Below are 14,929 nucleotides of genomic sequence, written 5' to 3'. Positions count from 1 at the left end.
ACATACTTGGCTAGATTCCATTGTTTTAGGCGTGTATTGTAGAAGTAATGAATTTTTAAATGTTGAAAGACCACAACAAAAAATCATCATTTTTAGATATATAATGTGCTGCGTTACAGTTTTTGAAAATATTATCATCATAATTATTTGGTACATTTATTATTAGATGTTAGATGGGTGTCACTGTGGTAAAAGAGAAAATAAAAAATACTGTTAATTTTTCCTATGTATAGGTAGGCCTACATCTTTTTTAAATCTTAGCTAAATTAAACAATCTTCTATTGTTTTTCTCACATTAGCACCGAAATTGCTAAGCGCGCCATAGAAGTCGGCCTAGAGTTGATGTTGGTCTCGACATATTCTGAAATCCGCTGTTCAAAGTCGACTTGGATCACGCGCTCAGCACTCACGGTGCTAATGTGAAATAAATAACAGAAAAATTCACATTTTTATTAAACGTTAAAAAAATATACACTTGCAAAACAAGAGACTATTTTTGTTTTAGGAATTATTGCTTCTGTACCACAGTGACATCCATCTAATACTAGACCTATCAAATAATTTAGTGCTAATATTTTCAATGACTTGGAACACTCAGCATATTACGCATCTAAAATTGGTTATTTTCCCTTTTTCTCGCTGTGGTTTTTCCAATGTTTAGAACTTCATTACTTCTACAATACATGGCCTCAAACAATGAAATCTAGCGAAGCATTTATTACCAGATTAACTGCTAAAAAGTCATAGCTCTCTTGCGGCAAAAGCTCAAGTTCTAAGTGCTACTACATGATATTTCAGTGTGATCTTGAACTTTTGATTAGTACTATACACTGTACCTCTACCGAGTGTATCTCTTGCCCTTAGTCCTTTTGAAGTTATATACTACCTCACATTCACAGACATTGTCGTAAAATGCAATCTTCACTTTCTCTCTGACATAACATAACCACTCTACAAGACGATACATTTGCAGTATACCAGAAATAAAAGAATAAGAATAAGAATAACTGAAGGGATGTAGTCCAAAGCCGCACTTCTAACAAAAATCGCTTTTGTGCGAGTTCATTTCTTACACATAAGGGGAAGCTACTAGTAAAATAACCTATTATAAAAATTACTCAAAAAATGACATTAAGTATACACAGAAGAAATTATGATACTGCATCTAATAGGATTGGATTCTTAAACTTTCAACACTCTCTCCTTAAAATTTTGTCTGTATGGCTTAGGAATTTCATTATTCTCACCCCTTCAATTCCTAGATGCAAATTAAAATAATAATGAAAAATTGTTTCCAGTTATTCATATAGAGTTTGCGTAGAAGGAAACGTTTTTAAAATAAAAACTAATTAAAACAATACTATCACCTACTGTATACAACAAGTAATATATAAAATAGTATAATACAGTACAAAAGTAACCAGCTGCTTATTCAAACAACTCAAACATCTTTCTTTATCTCTCCTCTAGAACAGCAATTACAACATGTACGAAACAGTACAGGGCCGCGTTTAGTAGCAACTTCTGAGAGCGGGGAAATGGGGAAAATAGAAGACAACCTCGTCACCTCTGTGAGCATTCTGCGGACCTCAGATAACACTGAGTATCACTATACTTAAAGCCAGGTTATGAACCAACTAAACAGGAAGTAGTTGGCAGGGCGAGAGGAAAGTGCGGGTTAGAGGGGTAGCCTGTGCAGCGATGACACGTTGAGTATGGCGGGGCGGAGGGGGGAAGGAGAACGGAGCTTTTCATTGGACCTCACGTGAAAATGTCGTCTGCTAACGAAAATCTGGCAACAGAATCACGGAGACAGTGTAGCCAAACTTCCCAGTCTATTTGCAGTACCACGTGCATTACGAGTCTCATTTCGTACCAGCGTCATTAGCTCGTGCTTTCTTAAAACAGTAATTTTAATTACTAATATTGTTGATAGTGTTATCGAGAACTATAGACAGTAATTATTTTAAACATATCGGTGACAAACGCTGAACATGCTTTGAATCTCGCGCCACTATGTGGCAATAGAGCTCAGAAAGAGAGCAACAGAACGTTGCTTCCGGTTTAGTCGGTTCATAACCTGGCTTTTAGTATAGATCGAAAACATTACCTCCTCACAGTTTGTATTTAGCAATGGAGCAGCCAAGATCAACTCGACGGACGTGGCCAAGTAATACACAGTAAAGAGAGGAAGATTATAAAAAATATAATAGAATGTTGTGACGAAGAGGCTCGAAACAAGAGGCTAATCGCTCCCCTAAGGCAGGCTACGTCCAGAGCTGCTAAATACGCAGGCCTTAGTAATGAAGGTATCATAAGAATCCGGAAAATTGCTAGCGAGCGACCAACTCCTGGTAAAAAGAGTTAAGACTTTATTTCTACTGTCATTACATTTCATTGTAAGCCGATTATTTACTTTTTCCTGTAAGAAAATGTTACAATGATAGTACGCCTAATTACTCGTACTTCATAAATTTCAGTGTTGATTTACAAGCTATTCTTCATGACATAACAATGATAGTACGCCTGATTACTCGTACTTCATAAATTTCAGTGTTGATTTACAAGCTATTATTCATGACATAACAATGATAGTACGCCTAATTACTCGTACTTCATAAATTTCAGTGTTGATTTACAAGTATTCTTCATGACATAACAATGATAGTACGCCTAATTACTCGTACTTCATAAATTTCAGTGTTGATTTACAAGCTATTATTCATGACATAACAATGATAGTACGCCTAATTACTCGTACTTCATAAATTTCAGTGTTGATTTACAAGTATTCTTCATGACATAACAATGATAGTACGCCTAATTACTCGTACTTCATAAATTTCAGTGTTGATTTACAAGCTATTCTTCATGACATAACAATGATAGTAAGCCTAATTACTCGTACTTCATAAATTTCAGTGTTGATTTACAAGCTATTCTTCATGACATAATTTGTAAATTAGCTATATACTGAACACTGTAGATGGTTTTAAAACAAATAACATGTGTCAAATGAGTATCTGCAAAAGTGAACCATCCAACTACATATTTATATTTGAAAACTTCGAATAAATAATGAACTAAGTCATTATCATTATCATCACCATCATCAATATCATCAATATCATCAATATCATCAACATCTAGCACTGGCCTTCTATACTCGAGGTTGCAGGTTCGATACCGGCCGAGGTCGATTTTTTTAATTAAGTAGGTTATTTTACGACGCTGTATCAACATCTTAGGTTATTTAGCGTCTGAATGAGATGAAGGTGATAATGCCGGTGAAATGAGTCCGGGGTCCAGCACTGAAAGTTACTCAGTATTTGCTCAAATTGGGTTGAGGGAAAACCCCGGAAAAAACCTCAATCAGGTAACTTGCCCCGACCGGGATTCGAACCCGGGACATCTGGTTTCACAGCCAGACGCGCTAACCGTTACTCCACAGGTGTGGACGCCAAGGTCCACACATTTAAGTGTGTTTAAATGCGACAGGCTCATGTCAGTAGATTTACTGGCATGTAAAAAGCTCCTGCTGGACAAAATTCCGGTACACCGGCGACGCTGATATAACCTCTGCAATTGCGAGCGTCGTTAAATAAACCATAATTATATCAACAACAACATTGGTACTACAACCTATTGCAGCCCTTGACAGCCCCTACAGTGCTCCAACATTTGTTCATATATTTTGCTTTCCTTTTCCATTCTTGTACTTACAGTAAAAAAGTACCATTTTAAAATATTCAAGGTGGCCAGTCTATGTATATAGACCTATATGTATTTTACTTATTTATTGTTTAATGTTTAATAACGTCGTAAGGAATTTGTGCAGTACACGCTAGCTTCAGTAATGAGCTTATGAGCATAAATGAAAGTTTGCCACTATATCCGTAGAGAGTTGTCTTGTTATCATTTGCGGAAATTCTCTTCATCTATAGAGCAAATGTTTTTTGTACGCGGGTAGAACGCTGTCAACGCGTCTCTGTTATCGCGATTATGTCATACATATGTGATCAGGGGTCATACTCAGACTTGGGAGCTCAGCTCACTACTTATCGCGGCCCTACAATACGAGTAATTTTTACGAAGTTAATACTATTTGTGCTTGCATGGCATCACCCCCTATTCAACACTTCAATTCCACTGTCATCCTACGAGCATAAAATGAAAACTCGACTACTAGAGACGAGATACAACCGGCATATGCCTCATTTCAATTATGTAGGCTATATGCTTCTATTACAAATTAACAGACATCAGTGAAATTTACTCCTAAAGTCTAAACCGTCTTTGACCATTACAAATTCCACTAGAACTAACGGGGAACCGACTGTAAGTTTTCAGTGTAGAAATCAGGCTCTTCATTGGTAGGTGAACGGTGTGTACGAGCTTGAGTTACGGGCTAACTAAAAATTTAATTTAAATATTTAACGATCCTCTTAGAAAGTAAAGCAAAAGTTTTGATAAATCTAACTTCGCGTTACCTAGCAACAGTCACAAATGAATGTAATATACTATGCATTTAGACTACATTTTCTTCTAAATGTAAAAATAATGTGAATAAATGGTACAATAATCAAGAAAACTTGCAGTGATGAATATTTACGTAACAAACGACCAATTATATTCGTTCTCGAAAGATACTATAGATTAATGAAATCAATATTATATGAGGAGTAATCGACTGCGTGATGTTTCCCTGATAGTAAGTTTTGTATATTTATTGTTATGCAGTATGGACACGTACTACTTCTGGTATTGCAAACAGATTTTGAACTGTAGTTCGCTTCCTTTCATCTGCAAGGATGAAAAACGCTTGAAAAAATACGATGTTAAATTTATCCCGAACCTCGATTTGATTCTCGATATTCCATTACCGTATTGCTTCTGTTTTGTGATTGGTTAAATTTTTGGCGCGGTTTCTAACTTTCATGTGATTATCAAGTTCACGTTTAAGTTCTGGTTTTACAATGGGCTCAAGAATAGAAATGTTACTGTTCAAAAGAAGTTGCACAAAGAATTGCAATGACAATAACATATAATGTACATAGATATATTTTATTTTATTATTTTCCCCGATACAACGGGTTTTGCTTATTGGCTACAGCGTAGTTATTTATCCAGCAAGATCAAATCTACACAGTCCACATTTTAGCGGAATGCTAGCATTCTTCAGTGGTTATACATTAATAATGGCATCACCATACACGAGTTTAATCCGTTTTACGTCTGACAGCACATTATTAGATTAGTTTGTAATGAGTCAATTGCTTATAGAAAGAGTGATATGTGATAGTTTGTACCCCCGTCTCTTCCAAAACCTATCACTGTGTGATTATCATCTGTTGGAAAATTTGAAATATGAGATACTGTATATGTCTATAGGAATAATCCACGCACATTAGATTGACTCAAAGGTAGAGGTTTAGAAATATTCCGTTTTTAGGACGTATCAGTGAAACAAAATGGTTCAAGTACTATGAAGCTTGTGGACCTCTACCAACTTCCCCTACGAAATAAAGTATAGGTTAAAATTTTGGCAGAGCCAATGTAGCTGTCGTTTTTCTGGAAAATAATCGTTCCATGATCGATATGTTCTGGTTCACCCACCATACAGTCCGAATCTCAACTGTCACCTGATTTTATAGGGTATTAGACGAGGAACCGCTAGTTTGCGTCTAAGAAATGAGGAACCGCTAGTTTCCGTCCAAGAAATACGAGTCTATCAAGGACGTTAAACGCTATTGCTTCTGAGCTTTTGAGGTAATTGTATCATATTCTAAAGTGTGTCAACATGTGGCGATCAGAACGGTAAGTTATTATCATGAAAATAAAGGTAAAACATTCGTCTAAAAAATGTGTTTTCTCGGAAGCTTATTTTTAGCCGTGATAATAACTATCAATTTGACAATTATCTATATTTGATATTTTCCTCGTAAGTTTTTAAAACACATGCATCAATATAGACCTATAGTTACTTCACAGTAACCATTCTAAAACGTCTGATTGCAAGGTGAAAAAGATTCGAATTCATTCTACAGTACAATATTTGTCTGTTGCAACATATTCAACATCTGGGCAATAAATACACTTTTTGTATGAATTTAAATGCCTTTATTATTTAGTTATTAACAAAACTGCCTTCCACAGAAGGTAGTCCAAAATATGTAATAATTATGAAACTCAACAAAGAAAGTAGGTAATTAGAGAAAAGGACATTAAACTAATATACACCTAATTAACTACAAGACAGAACATTAAAATAGACGAGATTTTTCTCAATTAAATTTCGTATAAGTTATGGTTATTTAAAATTTAACAAGTTCTTTTTAAAAATAGTTTTAATAAAATTAAATAAAATGGGTGTTATTCCCCTTGACCTCATTAGGAGACCTATTACTGTTATACTCTGTAATTTATATTTTTCTCTGAGAAATGGTATGACATACTTTCTTCTACGTCAGATTAACGACACGAACCGTATTACTGCAACGTTAAGTACCGTCTTTTATTTTGGATGATCATATTTCTCTTCTCCACTAATTATTTTGAGTTGGTAGTTTCATTAATTTGTGCCTGCTGACATAACGTGACAATGTTAATTTTTTATAGTATCGTATTTAAATTACGATTACGTTCGTTATTAAAATATGATATTCTATTGCTCTTCTAGACGAAACAAGAAAATAGTTTATATACACTTTTTATTGTCACGAAACTGACTTCGAAACGAGTATGATACGATACAACAATTTAATCTTACATACTAATATTTAATTAAAGGCTATCTTGCAATTTAAAACAAAGGACTTCTATTTATAGTAACAATCATTCATTTTAAACTTCTCAGGAATAAATAATTACAGCTTTATGTCTTCGCCTCATAATTGGTGATTAGTATTAATATTGGTTGGTATTTAATTGGATGCCGGCAACCTATGCACTGCAGCACAATTAGAGCATTGTTTCGCACCCGTGATGAGATAAGTTGCGTGCTGACGGTTCTGTCCGGCTAAAGCAGCTCTACCATCCTCCGCACCATGCATTCCTCTCCAACCATCACTTCCGAATACCATACATTTGTTGATTGTCTGCCGTACCTCGGAGATCAAACTAATGAATTCTCCACCAGGAGATGTAGATCTCTCAGTTTTCTAGAAGGCATCACTACTGCCATCTAACAACCTTTGGACCAACCACGGCAGACGTCCGATTCGATGCCGGACAAATACAAGTAGATGCCATGTTTTCGATATGGCGGTGACAATAAAAGGGAAATTGTGGCGAATATTGGTGGAATTGAGGAAAAACGTGAGAATTCAGTGAAAAACCCTAATAAATTTAGATTTGTTCACCACAAATGCAACTTCGCCGCAGCCAGAATTTCAACTCATGCCCGCGGCCGACGTAAGCCGGCAGTCTGCCAACTTAGCTCTCAAGGCGGTTATGATTGATGATTATTTGGTATGAAGTGTGTTACAAGATAAATATCAAGGGAAGCTCCGTAAAACGTCAACGTGGACAATACAGAACATTTACGACGGCATAGGACGTCACTATCACATCACTGGTTTAATCATAGAGCAGGTAGGTCTATTACTTCGTGTTGGGCACGGCATAAGTCAAAATCAGTACTGTAAAAGTAGATTAAATGGGGATGTTTAATTGTCAATGAGAATCATAAGGCTCAAGATCGGCTTTCAAACCTACTATACTCTCTATTTTAGTAGCCTCTTTATCAGGCTGTTGGATCACTGTCCTTGATATGGCTTTCCGTGAACCTTACATTAGGTTACACTGAATAAAAGCATTTTGTCTTCGACCTACTTTATTATACAGAAATATTATTGTGAAAGAGAATATTCAGAAGACGATGAAAAACATTATTAATATTATACAATGACCTAGTCAAATTTAAACTTATTTACCGACACGCTGTAGTGTAAGGTGTGACGCATTACACTCGCCTTCGCTAGAAGCAGAAATATTAGTCGTAATGAAAGAGAAAATGTTTCTCTATTTTCTAAACCACTTTCGTGGCTAGCAGTTTCTTTGGCAGACGCGTACAGACTTTTAAAAAAGTTTTCAATATGACATTTTAGAAGGTTCTTAGCAAGTCTTGCAGTGAGTATGACTCAACTCTCGCTTAGTTTGGTCTGCTATTAATAGGCAAACAGTCTTTATCAGACACTGTATATGAAAATCAAGTGAACATGCACATCTTTTAACTAAGAATTTTTATTTATGATATATCCGTGGATTTAATTAATAATGACTTAATCTCACAGTACCAAGTAAATTTATCATTTAAAAATCAGTGGTCGAAAGATCCCTTCCAACACATGAAAATCTGAATATGACGTGTGTAGTTAGCCTTCTCGGTAGTTCAGTTGGATGAGTACTGGCCTACGACGACAGAACACGAGTTCAGATCCCGGCTATGCTGAGTAATGTTGGTGGAGGACAAAACCAAGATTATGAGTGTGTTCTCATTCTAGTAACACTCTTTAGAAATCCCCTTCCATTATCATATCCGTTATAAAAAACAGGGAATCTATTTGTTTTAGTTAGTGTCGTGTCTGCCGCTCGCCGTGGCAGATGTTCGTCACGGTTTGTCTAAAGTTTGTTAGGTGGCAGTAGTGGTGGATACTATTAGACTAGTCAGAGATCTACATATAAAAGGAAGCCCCGAATCCTGAGTGAGGAACTAAGCGACTCAGGTAAAAGTCTGAGGTACGGCAGACCATCACCAGTGGCGTGAAATTTGTATTTGTAGACTGGGGAAGAGTGCGTCTTGTGGAGGATTTTAGAGCCGGATTAGTCTAATAGCACATTCGGCATGCAGCTCATTCCATCACGGGTGTAAAAAAGACCTACTTCTGTTGCAGTGCATAGGAATTGTCGATAAGCACTTACAGCTATACCTATGACAACTGTAAAATAATCGAACCGGTATTTTGCTAAGGCATAATCAATTCTGAAATTTCTCTATTAACGAAATGAGGACGATATTCGCTCATCGTGTAATATTTCGAGAATTGTGGCCGTCTTCGTTTCTAAATGTAGGCCTAAATCTATAATATAGGCCTATGTTTATGTAACAAATTGAAAGATATAGTATGTAAAACAATTCTTCACAGGCTACATGGATTAATAGGCAATACTAATGTTGGTGAGCATATTTTTAAAGGACTCGGGATCGTTATCTCGAGATTCTACTACGCTTTTAGATAAAATAAGATACTGTGTTTGTATCTGGAAAATAGCTCGGCTATCGGGCACCAGCGCACTGACTTACGTCATAAAAGACGCTGCAAATGTCAAAATATAATTCAACGTAGAAAGACACTACATTTTAGATGTTACAAATCATGAATATTGTTGACTGAAATTTTCCCGTCAGGGCGTACTTACGAAATCTCCCCAAAAGGCGCAAATGCTTCTCTAAGTGTCTGGGTCTCGATCTCCGGACTCAGGTCACCGACGAATATGTGATAGTGTTCTGAAACAATAAATAATCATGCTGAAATACACACTCCAAACATTTTTTCATTCATTTGTTCAGTATGTTCAAAATACTTTGGTTAGCAATGGCATTAAACACAGTTATTTAACAACACTTTTAAATAGAAAGATTATTCAGAGATGGTGACAGAGAGATAGGAAAAAAAGAATTAGGAGGAGAGTGTTTAGGAAAAATAAGCAACATAGACTCTGAAGTAAAACCTAGGGCTTGACAAAGTCATAAAGTATACGACATAGCTACCTTTATGCCAAGCTTAAAGGGACAAATACAGTACACGTCAATATATGTACCTATTCCGGTTAAGAGGACCCACTTTATTGGGCCAAAACGCATGACCCCAACGTGGTCCTATTAAGCGGAATCCACTGTGTGTGTATATATAAACAAAAGTTTAAATAAGCAAAAGATTAAATATTTATAGAGCGGAGACTGAAGCAAAGATATTATATACCGGTAATGTTGAGATCTGGGAAAATTTCTTATCACAAGAGAAAATAAGATAAAATGTTTGTAAAACATATTTGAGCATCCCATTGAATGCCTCAAATATTGGAGCTACATTGGAAATTGGGATGGAGGGTAGTAGGGGAACAATGTTAGTTAGGAAAATTAAAGAAAGAAGAAAACGATATCATGAAAATATGTTTAAGATTTCTACAAACGACGAAACGTAAGTCTAATTGGATAAAAGAATTAGAAAATAACGTGAGTAGTTCAGGACCGAATTGGCTATGGCAAGAAATTGGTGCAATTCATATAAATTTGATAGGTAAAATTATAATGGAGAGGAGTAATAGGAGACAGGAAATGTTTAGTAGTTTAAATACTTTAAAGTCATTAATAGATTAGAAAGTAATATACAAAAGTTAACAACAGAGAGAAAAGGATGGGACTAGCGTGGTGGAATTTGGAAGTTAAAAAATAGAAGATTTATGTCCGTTATGTAATCAAAAAGAAGATCCCATACACATTCTACTGTCTTGCCCAGAAAATGAAAGAACAAGAAAAATATTTATTGCGGAGCCACTAGTAAAAGTAAATGTAGAAATAGCGTATAGGAAATTATATAGAACAGCAAACGGAAGAAAATTGAGGAAACTCGGAAAATTTATGTATATAAAGCAAAAGAGTTTTTGTTAAGAAATAACTAGAAGGATTGCACATAGTACCGGAGTATATAGTAATAGTTATTAATAGTAGTAGGTAAGGGTGGGTTCCTGAAAATCAGAAATGTAACAGGACCACCATTAACGAATGATATACATACAATTTTGATGACAGTAAATATTCATATGTATAATATTATGTATGCATATAATATTATGTATGTATGTATGTATGTATGTATGTATTGGATTATTTTACGACGCTGTATCAACATCTCAGGCTATTTAGCGTCTGAATGAAATGAAGGCGATAATGCAGGTGAAATGATTCCGTGGTCCAGCACCGAAAGTTTACCCAGCATTTGCTCGTATGGAGTTTAAGGGAAACCCCGGAAAAAACTTCAACCAGGTAACTTGCCTCAACCGGGTTTCGAACCCGGGCCACCTAGTTTCGCAGTCAGACTCGCTAACAGTTACTCCACCGTATGTATGCATGCATGTATGTATTTTTTTATTTTTATTTTTTTTTGTCAGCATGCTCCATTACATTGGAGTAATACTACATGCTTTACATAAAATATTACAATAATTAGTTACATAATTTATGAGAACAAGATATTTACAATTTTGATTGCGATCTTGAAATTCTTATAGATACAAGATGTATGTATGTATGTATGTATGTATGTATGTATGTATGTATGTATGTATGTATGTATGTATGTATGTATGTATGTATGTATGTATGTATGTAAGGTAATTCCGGGAGAGATGCCCCACGGGGAGAGTCGCCCCACCCTCCTTTTCTCCTTATCTCAAAACCTCTAAGGAATCGACCTTGGGACCATTTGTTTAATTCGTATACGACCCTCGAAGGCAAGCAGTGCAATCTTTGTGACGGTTTTTTTGTGTGTGAAAAGTGAATAGAAAAAGGAAATGCTGTTTTTCGTAGGCTTTGTTATAATATTTATAATTTTTCAAAATTCGTAATTGGGATAATGGCTATGTATATGTTGCTCAATCCAATATATTTGACAAGTACATGCATTGTACTCCTTTCTAAAAAAAAAATAAGTAATTGTCCATTACGGTTGCCCTTAAATACATAAGGCGTAATGGTCATGCTAAAGGGAGAGATGCCCCACCTGTTCGAGGGAGAGATGCCCCACCTGTTCGAGGGAGAGACGCCCCATGTACTTAAGTGATGTTACCGTACATAACTAATTATTATTAGTGTCCTTGCTGAATTTATTGGAATTTTAATTGAATTATTATATTGGAATAGAATTATTACATATTAGAGGCCAATAATTTTTAAAGGATGACCAAAACTTGCCAGAGGATCACATATTTTCAAGAGGTGTCCAAAGTTGAAATCCATGAACATTTTAAGGAATACCGGTATTCTAAATTTGTTGCAGCGACATTTTCAATAGGTGCCCAAAGTTGAGGGCCTTCAAAATTTTAAGGGATGTCCAAAGTTATGTTTGAAAGACACATTTCACGACCAAACGTTAGTCAATGCAATCCCAGAGATTTCTTCAATCTTACTGTAACTTTTTGGGGAATTGGGAATTAATGAAGCATCGCACTGTTATGGAATTATTTAGAGAACAATCCACCGACTGAAATCTAGTGGAGTATTCAAGAATTATCCAATGGCTGCAATTCTTCCTAGAGCGAAACCTTGAGTTACCTGTCAGGCAGTCAGAAGGATCATCCATCTCTCTGAAGGGGTCAAGGTATGTCGAGACAAGAAGTCAAGCAGTATTCTGACCTACTGGAAACAACTCTACGTGAACACAATTTGTAGGAAAGCCACATAAAATAGAGGAAAGTGGCATCCAACTAAACAAATTTACAAGGAAAAGTGGTTGAGAAAAAGGGATCCAAAGATGTTGAAGTCTAACTTCAAGCGAGAAAGGTGGAAGTGATTCTGTCATAACATGTTGCAATTCGGAGGGAACATTTCTTCTACCGTCAATGTTTGTGACGAAAAATGGAAGTTTTTTGACGGATTCCTAGTAGGAACGGGGTTTATATGAACCCAAAATAGTCCTACGTTCCATCAGAATTATTTATGAAGCGATTGAAGGAAAATTTTACTCCAAGAAAGAATCCTGGCAAGATTCCCTTAATTTTGGATGAACATTCAGCACATTTAGATAACATAAAATGCTAGAATGAGGATAATGAATCACAATTGTTTGCCTACCAACCTATGCAACTCAGGCACTTCAATCTCTTGATTGCTCACATTTTAAGTCTCTCAAGCATTATTTCAAGAAGAGAATCACAGCGATGGATGGGTTATAAAAAGCAAGCCTGACAATCCATCTAGAAAGCTGAGTTGGTAGTAATAGAGAGGTCATTTGGATTTCGAGCCAGAGGTTTGTATCCTTTCAATCCAGATGCAGTTCCTGAGCACCTCTTCAGTATTTATGATGCATCAATCAACAACACAGCTGTAAGAATTCCTTTCTGTGCGTCTTCAGGAAATCTCAAAGAAAAGAAAACTTTATCGGCTACAATTTCTAATGATAACGGGATAATAAGTTGTAATTTCGGCTCAAGTGCCACAATGGCAAATTCAGCGACAGCGACTCCTTTCAATCCCTTCATGAAATAAACTATGTGCCAGCAATATCTTTTGCTGTGAACAAAAGAAAGCGATCGGTAGAACGCGTTACAGGTGGAGATAAAAATGGAAACACCATCTTTGAAACCCTTCCAGTTCCAAAAAGCTCAAGTCAAATTCTTCAAAATCTTGTAGATATAGAAGACACTTTTGGAGAAAATATGAAGAGTGTGTCGTCAAATGAAACAAAGTAAATAGTTCCAACTTTGTTGAGTGTCTTGAAAATTTGATCAAACGAAGGAAGTTGTTGATTGGTTTCAGTGACTTTTCTGCAAGAAGTTGCATAACATGTGGGCTAAGTGCCATATGTGTGGTCGCACTGAAAAACGAGCTCAGAAAATTAACTTATTGGTAAAATAAAATAAACAACATTATTTAGAGTGTCATTTATCAAATTAATAGTTTAATTTGGGAATTAACACAGCGGGGCATCTCTCCCCTACATGTGTGTATATTACAGTGATGTCGTATCTGATTAATTTTTATTTTGCCACTTGTTGTGTACGAATTATTGATTGTTTCATATTTTACATAAACCTTTAATGTATGTCACATGCTATAACACATGAATAAAGTATCTGCTTTGGTTTGTTTAATTTTTAAACGATAAAAACCTTAAGTGGGGCAACTCTCCCGGAATTACCTTATGTATGTATGTATGTATGTATGTATGTATGTATGTATGTATGTATGTATGTATGTATGTATGTATGTATGGATGGATGGATGCATGCATGCATGCATGCATGTCTGTACATACGTACTATTAGCATGAATGGAATTAAAAAAAGGATATGTAGATAGGAGTATGGAATTAAGGTTCAATGTTTTGTATTTGCGGGTGGAAGAAATATGAATGAGTGAACTGGTGAATGGATGTGAAGGTTAATTAATAAATGTATGATTGAATGAACGAATAAACCAGTAAATTAATAATTTTATTAATGAATTAAACAACCAAATGAATAACGAGAAAAGTGAAAACGAGGAGAAATAAAGAGAGTGAGGAGAAATAAGAAGAACGAGAAAAGAAACAACCAATTAATGCATGATGAATGAAGTGATGAGTAAATGAAAGAATGAAAGGAGGGAGAAAGAAGAGGGCAGAGAAGAAGTAACACGGAAAAGCAAGCAACATAAATTGAAATAAAAAATGAATTTACGAACGAGTGAGTGAATGTATGAATGAATGAAGAAGGCTTTTAAACATATGGAGTCAACACCTTCCTCACTTCCTTCTCTTTGCAGACATTCTTTCATTAATGATAGATCTCATAAACTTTTCGAAAAACTTCAAGAGTTTCCCTTCTTTGACATGGTGAAAATACTCTTAAAATAGCTCGTCATTTATCAGTTATATAAAGTCCCTTGATCTCAAAAATTCTTACGGAAAAGATTGAGCATTGGATCTGTGTAACAGATAGCAAGAGTTCACTGAAAAGCTACTCCCGCTAATTGAAGCCAATTTAAGTTGCTGCAAAGTTGCATCTCTGCTGCTGTACAAATTGGTCAATTACGACTTTATAATCTGCCACAGTAACACGAGCAACTCTCTACCTGCTAGACGGTGTTTTTAATATTTCGACAAGCTGCTAGTGGGGGTTAAAAACACTGTAACGCATTTTTCTGTGGATCCTTTTAGGTAATTAACTA

General features: G+C 35.7%; 1 protein-coding gene across 6 annotated transcripts in view; it reads right to left on the bottom strand.

Moving 5' to 3' along the window:
* LOC138694481 (cytotoxic granule associated RNA binding protein TIA1-like) overlaps positions 1-14,929 on the bottom strand; it is a 1,343,307-nt gene that overhangs the window by 797,020 nt on the left and 531,358 nt on the right. For all 6 annotated transcript variants that reach the window (XM_069818236.1, XM_069818239.1, XM_069818240.1 and 3 more), the window contains exon 2: positions 9,421-9,508. In XM_069818236.1, coding sequence (XP_069674337.1) covers positions 9,421-9,508 — 88 coding nt within the window. The remainder of the gene's footprint in view (positions 1-9,420; positions 9,509-14,929) is intronic.

The sequence above is a fragment of the Periplaneta americana genome, chromosome 2, assembly GCF_040183065.1.
Source record: "Periplaneta americana isolate PAMFEO1 chromosome 2, P.americana_PAMFEO1_priV1, whole genome shotgun sequence".
NCBI lineage: Eukaryota > Metazoa > Arthropoda > Insecta > Blattodea > Blattidae > Periplaneta > Periplaneta americana.
The sequence above is the reverse complement of the archived record's forward strand: the minus strand, read 5'-3'. Positions and strand labels throughout refer to the sequence as shown.